The 10,890-nt window shown below is 35.8% G+C and overlaps 1 protein-coding gene across 1 annotated transcript; it reads right to left on the bottom strand.

Moving 5' to 3' along the window:
• Positions 1-610: 610 nt before the first annotated feature.
• LOC113240189 (collagenase-like) lies at positions 611-6,151 on the bottom strand. Its single transcript, XM_026477433.1, has 7 exons — positions 6,004-6,151; positions 4,770-4,876; positions 4,125-4,316; positions 3,660-3,735; positions 3,088-3,186; positions 2,039-2,220; positions 611-1,352 (listed from the first exon to the last, which is right to left on the bottom strand). Exons 1-7 carry the CDS (start codon positions 6,092-6,094, stop codon positions 1,248-1,250), a joined length of 852 nt encoding a protein of 283 aa, XP_026333218.1. The 5' UTR covers positions 6,095-6,151; the 3' UTR covers positions 611-1,247.
• Positions 6,152-10,890: the final 4,739 nt, after the last annotated feature.

Below are 10,890 nucleotides of genomic sequence, written 5' to 3'. Positions count from 1 at the left end.
TTATGTTGCGATAATGGTGAATAATGACGGCGTGATGTATGAGTATATTTTGTTGCGGAGATTGTATTTGCCTTAATAGCCATATTACTACAACATTTGCCATGCTAGAGCGCAAGTTCGATACTAACAAAGCCCTCCCAACGTAATATTTTTTTTATGTTACAACGTATTTTAAAATACATGCAGTTAACTCTATTTATTTATATATTTGTTATAATTATAAATATAATCGAACACTAGAAAAATTCTATCGATCCGGTTGGATTCAAACCAACACCTTCATCGTACCGTGTCTGACGCTCTCCCAACTGAGCTACGAAACGAACCAGCAGTTCACGAAGTTTTTTTAAGTGCTTGTTGCAGATTTGTGTTTTCGGTTTTTTGCGGCCACCCTTTTTCCCTTTTCTAGTAACTCACACAAAAGCTCTTCTTGTCACAAGGCACATTTGAATGAATATTTTGAAAAGTAGGTACAAAGTACAATATAATGGAATAAAACAAATTTATTTTGTAAATTTAACAAACGTTAGAAATATTTACAATTCTAATAGCATTATCTACCTTAGAACAATGCGACTTTTAAGGCAATATATTAGTTTGTAATTAATAATCTATAATAGGAAAACGTATAACAGAATAATTGATGACTTTACTGCCTACAATGTTAACATCTAGTCATAATCTATGACCGTAGTGCATGTTCCTTATCAGACACACTACAGAAATAATTTACTATCTCTACCTTTGATTAGCAACTGTTATTTATCAGAATAAACAGAAAAATAATTAAAATATAGCAATAATGTAAATTTTTGCTAACTTGCACATGGTGTGTGATTCCTTGGGTTTTATTTACTTAAACATGGAAATTAGTCCATTTTTCTACATGCAAATGATGGCATTCTATAAAATTTAAAAAAATGACGCAATTTCACAAACCTCACTTTCGTCTCTTTGCTCGATGCAGACTTGCAAGAACCAATTGTACATATGGATTGTATATTTGGATTTTTGAAGATAATTATAAGCGCAGGCTTGTTCTACCAATGTCCTGTATTGCGTCAATATGCGTTTAGAAATCATTGAACTCGAATGAATTGTCGTTTAGAAGTCAATTGCAACTCGATAGAAAACGAGATAGCATTCGGCCGATTCTGTCGACGCGCCATTAACTATATAATTTCATTGCTATTTAGTTATTTATGTAAAGTTTTTTAATCATTAGCCAAAGGAAAAAACCAGACATTTTAAAGACGCGAGTTTATCCAAGCTGCGAAGCTGGTCACTCTGCTGAAACCGACGGGTAAATTGCGCTCACAACCTGCAGCAGGGATGAAGGATGCAACACCGATCTAAAAACAGAAAGATTACACAGTAATCCCAAATATAATCTATACACTAATTTAAACTTCAGAATCAGAAATAAATACATAAACATAATTGGGGAACTAAAATCTGCCCGACTCCACTGGCTAGGATATGTGGAATGAATGGGAAAGAATTGAGCTGTCAAAAGAACGTATTTGGGCGACCTACGGGTTATCGTCTAGTGGGCCGTCCAAGATATCGCTGGAAGGATGGAGTCACAAAAGATCTAAAGGAGCTGAATGTATCCGACTGGTCGAAATTGGCATAAGATCGACAGAAATAATAACAACGCACACACTCAACATAATCCCGCACTACGGAAACCCTATGTCGCGGGTGCCATGGATATACATATAGACAACCACAAATAACACCCAAACTCACGAGAGACATCCGGGAATCGAACCTGGGACCTCTGCGCGGCACTCCGGCATGGTCACCGGTCGGCCACAGAGGCAGTTAAATGGCGTACTTTGGTGTCGGAAGCCAAGATCCAGAAGTAAGTAATCCAAAATCCAGAAAACCGGTTCGATTTTAATTGCATTTGATAAATTGCAAGACGCGATCGATTATGATCAATCTAGCCCAAAAATAAAACAATGAGTTTCCGCTTTATTGACCAACATTCATCAAGATCATGAGTAGGGTCTTAGTCTGAGTAGTGTCTTACCAGCATATTTCTAGTGACCAGTGGACCACCAGAATCGCCATCACATATGCCCCTGCCGATGTTTTGGGTGCAGAGCGTTGAGGCCACCACAATTGACGGTGAGAAAAATGTTTGGCAGACGTCATTGGAAATCACGTTGAGTTCTACGCGATGTAGTCGTTGATCCATTGAAATACCAGCAACTGGAAGAAAATATTAGAAAGAAATTAAGAAAAATAGTTTATTTGGTAACTATGTGAACCACATTTGTAACATATTGATAACGAAAATAATTATAACCTTATTATAAAAAAAACCGATCCCGAAAATTCACTTATCCGATTTGTGTTGGTCTCCTCAACAATAAGATAGATAGATAAACACTTTGTTCACTAGTATGACACAAATACAGATTGAATACGACAGAAAAAAAAAACATTTTTGTCATAGCGGTGAAATGGCGCTCACACATCATATGCCTAAGTTCCCTAAGGCGGTGGATTACAGACAGAACAGTATCTGATACGCATATGGAAGTCTTCGTGAAAATGAATCGTAATTACATGCTTGGGCTCAAGGTAGCTGCTTTACATTGTTGAGGAGTTCCTCTCTTCTATCTAACATTTCCATCTTCAGATCAGCTCTTGCTCTGGTGATACTGCTATGGTTACCATGACATTTTATTTTCATTGGAATTACATGTATATGGCAAATTTTATTGAAATCGGTTAACGGAAAGTGAGTGAAATTCAATAAATCGGTTTTAACCCCTACATTTTCACCCTTCGAGGTAAACTATTTTCTTCAAATTTGAGATCCTCTCTGAGGCATCTCCTTTCCAACATATTCAGCGAAATCAGTTGACAAGTTGTCGTAGTAATTGCGTCACATACATACAAAAAATACAGTCGAAAACCTCTTCATATTGTTGCAGTCAGTCAGTTATTAAAATCTATTTGAGAGAAATTAACATTACTGTTTGGTAGGTGGCAGTACTTACACGGACAAACTCTTCTTAAGGATGTCTACTGATACTAAATATGTAACTTACTTAGTTTTTATTAACTTACGATCAGTTTGGCGTCCATATCCAGGTATTGTGGCAACGGCGCCGTTGAAATGGTTGTTTAGCTCAGGACCCGATGGCAGTGGGATGCTTCTGATGTGCACTGAAAAAGAATAGTAGTGTACTTGGCTACAGTAATTTCGTGAGTAAACAATTTATCATTATTTTTTTTAAACGTGAAGCGATTAGACCAATGCTTTGCCACAATCTCGCAGCGACTATTTGGCCGATGTTGGTGGTGAGCATTTAATATTGTCGTCAGAAAAATCTTGTTGAAATGATCCCGTGTGCAGCGCGACATAACCGTTACGTAAACTGTCACTCCTCCCGCACCGCCCAGCTACCTCAGAAACTGACTCAGTTAAGCGGTTGGTCTGTAGTATTAAGGATATTGCGAACAACAGACGTTAAGTGAAAATTAAATTATAGAACGTAAGTTCATATCACGCATTCGATATAATCTGAAATGTATTAAATTATATTAAATAAGTTTATATGAAATAAAATTATGTCAATGAAACGTTATATTAATAATGTTTATATATACACTTAATTGCGAAAATGAAATATACTTACTTGTATATGCAATATATGGAATCGTCAATACAGCGATATTATTGTTCAGGTTAAGGGGATTGTAGCCGGGGTATATCTATGACAAATTAACACTTATTAATGCTGTGATAGTCCAAAAAAAAATGTCTTTATGACTATAATAAAGCTACGTTAATGTTGATTAGCATTACCTCTCTCTAACGGTGAAGAAAAACATAATTATGAAAAAAGCAAGTCGAACAAGGTTCGCAGTTGGCTTTGTAGGATTTTGTTAATACAAATAAAGTTGTTACGTGGAAAAAGAGTTAGTAGGTTTCTTTAGGTTCTAAGAAACTACTTTTTTTTGTTAACCTTGGAGATTAATCGCTTGGATTTGTAACATAGTCCCTTCAAAAGATAAAAGTCCGGTTAATACGGACTATGGAAGAAAAAAGTGCCAACATTGCAAGTCCAAAAAATAATATGATTAGTATATATTTAACTAACCTCAGCATGACTAGTGGGAATCCTAATGCCGCCAGTGAAAAGTCTAAGTGAACTCAAAACTACAAGAACATTATCAGCTACGTTCCTGCCATCGAACCAGCAATGAGCTGCTGTGATAACTCTGGTGTTTGAGAGCAGCGACGATCCACAGACTGAGATCAAACCGGACCTTAAGGTAATAATTAGACCGCCCTGAGAAAAACGAAAATTACATTATATAAAAGATACATGGTAGATTTTGGAATATAATTATAATTTATTATACAATATATACTCGATTCAGGATGTCCTTAAAAAAAGTAAAAGTTAAAGCAAATCGCTTAGTACGAATCCTTGGAATATCCAGAACATAAAGGCCTAGTCCAATGATGAAAAAGGAAGGTGAAATTAAGTCATGCAAGTCCATCGTATACTCTTTGTGATATATATATATATCCTGTAGAATAGAAGTACAGGTATAGTCATTTTATTTCTCAATTGATTGGAAATATTACCATTTTTCGGATCTAACCTTGTACATTTGTTTAAATAAACAGTCAGCTTATAAATAATAGACCCAAATCGTTGGTATTAAAGGCTTTTTTTTCGTCTTCACTTCTGAAATAAAAAGATGGTGATTAAGTGATGTAAAAACATTCTACTCACAAACCAAGGGTCGTGCATCAACTCGGCTGCCGACCCTCCAATGATTCTGTTACCACTGAAATCAGAGGATTCTTCACTCCTCTTAATCGCAGTCGCCTTCGGAATACCTGATAATATAACATTGAACTGTTACTTCTGTAATATAATAATGTGCCAAACAACTACACCTGGTCTAACACTAGAGAAATACCTTTTTCTTCTACTTGTTGATTCAATGACAAAAACCAGTTAAATACTAAATGGGTGTTAAATTTCTTTGACCCGGTAAGCAGTCGCCTCTATGCCCTTGCCTATTGCCTAGATCTTTGCAGGTGCAACTGGTCGGACACAGTGGTCATGAGAATCGGTGAACCATACTTTATGGGTCGCACCGTTGAGTATTTTTGGAAATATGTGCTAAATTTGATTTAAAATTTACCATGAGCTTTTCGGTGAAGAAAAAGATCGTGATGAAACCTGTGCGTCGAAGAAGGATTCACATTGAAAACGTGTGAAATCTCCAACCCGAATTGGGATAGCATGAGACGTATAAATGGGTTGATGATGATAATGAGTGTATGTGGCTCCTGCTTGCAGGAGCAGCAAGGACAAGCACAGCGGTTTTGAGTCGGGTTGGTATATCCCCATTTCACAATATCAAACCAACTTCTATTCTGAGACGATTCAGGAACTTCAGGGTGATAAAATCAATAGGAACAGCGAGTTTGGCTTGCCAATGTTTGTGCCTTGCATTCGTTGGGATACCTTCAACGGCAGAAGTATATTGAAGGAAGCTCTTATCGTACTATTCCAGTACCAGAGTACCGGAATTAATGACGGCGCTACCCGCAAATTCCATTTTGACAATCTTATTTTTATTTTTTTCTCGTTTTGTTAAGCATTGTCCACAATCTCACCTGGTACGACCGACGACGACGATGGTATGCGCTGTCTACTCCAGCCTTAAATAGCCCTAATTTGTGGCTTTCGGGAGAACATAGATTAGTAGCGTACTCAATTCCTTTTCTGTATGCATTAGGAACGCTAGCAAAATGCTTCATGCGAAGGGATGGTATAACAATGACATACGAATGGAATATTCCGGATAAGTTTCAACACGCCGACAGTATACCGACTGACTGTCTTGCCAGTTTACTGCGGTGCTCGAAGTTTTGTAACTTCGACTCCACAAAAGAGTTGTAGCTAACGTATAATTATGATAGCATTCAATAAATACATAATTATTCGTACTTACCTATCGTCTCATGGTAATATAAATTTATGGGCTCATATGTAGGCTTAGACATAGCTAGTCCAAAGAGACAGACAAAGATGATCCACTTCATATTTAATAAAAATAGAGCAGGAAATTATAAAAAAGTACCGCCACTTGACTAGCGGTACATATAAAAACAATGCAATATAAAAATCACTGCGTGCAGTTTGTAATTTATACTTACCAATTACAATTCATTTAGATTAATGTACGGCTTAAAATGATTGCGTATACGTATTTCTTTCATTAGCCTTGTTCTTAATAGATAATAAAGATGATTATCTCTTTCGTTACTTGCACTATAACAATTAATCTGACTTTCAATGGTTTCAAGGTCAAAATATTGGAAAGACGACTAGCTAGCTGAAATTTACTGTGCTGGACACGTCTGTCCCTTGCACCTACCGAGATGGACTCCCACAGGTATTAATTGGATGCTTGAGAACGGCCAGCGACGACGAGGCAGACCAAGAACTTAATAAGAAGTAAAAAAAATATATCAATCGTAACCTTAGTGGCACCACATTGATTGGCCCTAATCTTCTGTTGCATCCCGCGGTACTGACGACGTTGTTATATATGTTACGTCTTCATTACTTCACAAAATCTGCGGATATTGTAGCACACCCCGAACACTCTATACAGTAGAAACTTATTAACCTACTACTACATACAGCTGCTGTCTGCGCACGCAAAAATGTGTGCGTGAAACGGTAGGGTTGCCCATTACTTTCTTGTACTATTTCATTCTCTGGTTGAACGCGCACAGTGACTTTGTGATAATCGAATCTGTGTAATATTGTATATTACTATATATTATTTACACTAAAATATTTTCTTTTAAATGTCATATCTCTAAATAATATGTTATGAAATCGCCATTGTATCGATAATTCGAAATGTAATAAAAGTATTTTTAAGAAAGAAAGTCCTACTTTCTTCCCATTTAGATGAAGATAAACAGCCGTATATGGCGCAATTCATGACCATCATAACTATCATAATAATGTACGTTCGTAATAAATAAATTTAAACTGTTTAAACATCAAGTCGTCCTTAGCAAACGGCTCGCTGACAGCCTTTGTTGCTGTTCCGTCAATGTTGCAACATTATGTGGGGCTCGGTGTGGTATCTAAAGGGAAGTGCGGAGAGTGACCTTTCACTTATTTTAGGATTGTAGATTATACATATATGCGTGACTGTCTGACGGTGATGATGTGTTACATCTCCATCATGGCGGTGGAATCTTCGTCTCTATAATCATCATTTATCATAATCTAAAGTCAGTTGGAGTAATCTTTACTCGAGGGGAAACCAACATCGCTATTCACACATGTATACTTACATCCTTGGGTTCCCATTGGGGTAGCCAGAGACTAACAATCGCTACTGAGCACGATCGTGAAAAACTCTTATATCATTTACATTCATCATTATTTATATAAGCCCTCTTATTCTTTTCACTAAGCACTGCAGCCTTTTTCCGAATGCTGGATTACATCTAAAATAATTTTCGTGGCCGTCTTCTATCAATCTTACCTTTCAAGTTGACTCTGTACAAATGTCACTTTCGCTACTCTACTTCTGATCAATCCGCTAGATGTCCCCAAACTATCTCAAGCTCAAACTTTCTGTATTTTTGTCATATTGCCTGTTTTCAAACCACACCGTTCACGGACCACAATATTTCCTCAATCTGTCACATAAACGCACGTTACATATTTTTCTGAAAGGCTTTATTTCTTCTGCATTCAATCTGCTCTTGTGATTCTTCTGCCGTACATAAAATGAGTGCGTAAAATCGATCAACGCTATGTAGCTTCTTTTAGGGGAATTTCAAAATGTTCATAGTTGAATATTTATTGAATTGATATTCAATTACTTTTTTATGTGAAATTACTCCGTTAGTTTGTTATAATTATTGTACGTTCATAGTTCGTTAAGCAGCGGAAACCCGCACCAGAAGCGCGCAAAGTTTGACTACGCTTCTGCCGTTGCTGGTCGGACACCACCGCCTCTCGAGATTTGAACCGCAAGATGGTGGAACATGGAATTGGACTTTATTTCTGGAACTTCCTAATACTATAATGTATAATTACTATTGTTACATACAACATGCTGGCTTATTTATAATCAAGTAAAAAATTTCTTACACTCGTAGTATTTGTTAATAAATACCTTCAGGTAATACTAAGGTATCTACGATTACGGCTTGATTAAAAAAATCATTGATAATTTTATTTAAATACTAATATCCGGTAGTGTAATAATGTAATTAATATTTGTAAGCAAATAAACGATAACAAGGTTTTTCCATTCAAATACTTGCCATCTATTTCAGGGCCACGTGGTAAATTATACCAAGAACAGAACAGCAAACTTTGTATGTTTGCACTTGCAAATACACAGAACAATAAATACAGTAGAAGTGCTTGGTGGGTGTGGTACGTGTGCCAAAAGCACGCGGAGTTCCGCATACTTGAGCTTAGTCCATCATTTTCACTTTGTACGTTATGGTCGTGTCAATTATCTCGCGTAAAACCTCTAAAATCTTGGAGAAAACCTTATTTTGCTACTTTGGAATGCAAAAAATTGTCAATGTTATTTATTATCAGTGGTGGTGTTTCATATTATGGTTAAGTCTTACTTCATTCATTTTTAATTGATTTTCCACTTTCTGTTTATCGTAATAGATATTTTGTTATAAGAAATATGGAAGTAAACCTTATACTGTTGCAATATGACCGACTTTTTTTTGGAGAACGTTAATAAGTGTTAATAGTTCGTCATCTTTCAGCTATTGCCGCTAGATGGCAACGCATCGAAAGAAATTTTATTTTATTTATTTATAATTACAAAATCAAAACGTTGTAATTGCAATAATAGCTATTGAACTTTGAACGATATGCCAAGTGCGTAAAGTTTCAATTATATGAACAGTCCATAGTTTTATATATAATTTGAAATTAGAAATTAGACCAATAATTATCAAGATTTCATAGTGTTTAACATTATGATAGTGTGATTTTTTTTCGACGGCGGTTGTAATAGTAATCGAGGATTCAAACACTTCTATAGTTTTATTTTTAAATAAGCAAACACGACCATTCTACATAGTATCATAAGATATGTAATGCAACTCCCGCCTGTTCGACGCGTCAATGCTTACACGTACAGTTTGGAGCGTAGGATTGTCACCTTAATATATTAGTTGCACCTAGAGGTTGCCAAACATAATAAAAAAAAAAACTCAAATTCTCGTGCTATATTGAAATAACCTTTGTTACATGCAGTACCTAGATATTAATATTTTATACAAGCATAGCGGATTATTTATGATGGATATTTCTGAATCTCTAGAAATATTTACAAGGTCTCAAAGCACCTAGAGGCGCCAATTGAACATAGAAACTTACTTACAGCGAACAGAACCCCAGACGTTAAAGTCATTTGTATGTCGGGATTATACATACTTATTGGCATGCATAAACTACATTGTGAAACAATATGATGTGCGATAATATTTAACGGTTGTTAACATAAAATTAAATATCAGAATATGATAGTACGGGGTACCTCGATTCGTTATATGGACCTCAAAAAACCAACTACGGGCTTTACAATGCAATTTTTAGGTGCTTTCTGCTACCCACTGCTTCTCCATAGCGAAGTATCAACAGAGTACTGACAAAATTCAATTATTTACTGGCACACATTTATGGACGTTACACATACATATATGTAATATACATAAATGTGTAATAGATATTTATATACAGACAAAACAACACATACAATAGTGGGTGCTCCTTGGTATGTACGAAATGAGGATCTGCATCTCGATGTAGATATAGACCCCGTAGATAAAGTGATAAAAAAGTACGCTGAAGCTTTCGAACGTAGACTTTATCATCAACATGGAGACTGTACAGCTACTAGACAATACAGGTATAGTGCGTAGAACTATAAAGAACTAAACCTTTTGAGTTAGTATAGTTAATTATAGTGAAAAAGGTTTCGATCCGGACACGTTCCATTAAACAAATTTTTGTACTTGATTTTTTGATTTCCCCTCCAGTGTACTCACCGAATTGCGAAGTGTGTGGGATTCCTGAGGATGTACATCATTTGCTCATAGAGTGGGTTCTGACGGAACCTATAAGGGCGCGGTTATTTGTACAGGCTGCTTTCTGTAGATTTAATGTAGGGTGGTTTCAATCTGTTTTGTGCGGAGCCAACACTAGTGTCACGGAGATTTGGTATACATATTTGGTTATTAGGTAGTATTTTGATTCATCTGTCTGGATTTTATTAAGTGTTTTCTTGAGGTTTTGTTTGCTAATGAGGCGGACATGTTCAATAAAGATGAAATCCCTAAATAAATAAAGAGTAAAACAAAAATTTGTGCCTGTGCGCAGTGTTAATAAGACTATCAACACACGAACGAAGAGTCTTACATTTTACTAATGTTAAAAAATATTTTGTCGATGAACAATTTCTATATATCGCACTTCTATTACAATAGTGTTGTAACTCAAAAAGTGGACTTTCTCAGAATCGATGAAAAACGAATTACTCACTTCAAAAAAATCATTAAAATTTACATGTAGTTATATAGTTTATTATAGACACTTAAACAATTTACCAAAATAATTTCATGTTTTTCAATAAGGATTATTTTGGCCAGAACTAGCTCACATAAAGTGTATCTCATTTTGAGTTAAGTAGACGTCTTTTGATTGTTTCTCACAATATTCCAAAGGCGGTTGTTTTGAAGTATAGAGAATCAAGTTTTACGTTCAGTAATGATATAATATTAAATTTCACATATTTTGAGTAACAACACTATTGTAATAGCAGTGCGAT

Source organism: Hyposmocoma kahamanoa, unplaced genomic scaffold, assembly GCF_003589595.1.
Source record: "Hyposmocoma kahamanoa isolate Upper Pololo Valley unplaced genomic scaffold, ASM358959v1 122, whole genome shotgun sequence".
Lineage (NCBI taxonomy): Eukaryota > Metazoa > Arthropoda > Insecta > Lepidoptera > Cosmopterigidae > Hyposmocoma > Hyposmocoma kahamanoa.
Note: the sequence above shows the minus strand (reverse complement) of the source record. Positions and strands in the feature narration are given on the sequence as shown.

Coding starts and splice junctions, on each gene's coding strand:
- LOC113240189 (XM_026477433.1), bottom strand. CDS start 6,094: ATGAAGTGGATCATCTTTGTCTGTCTCTTTGGACTAGCTATGTCTAAG. Junction 3,187..3,659: donor TCCATATATTGCATATACAA/GTAAGTATATTT, acceptor ATTCTTTTTCAG/TGCACATCAGAAGCATCCCA. Junction 1,353..2,038: donor TGGTCACTAGAAATATGCTG/GTAAGACACTAC, acceptor TTCTGTTTTTAG/ATCGGTGTTGCATCCTTCAT.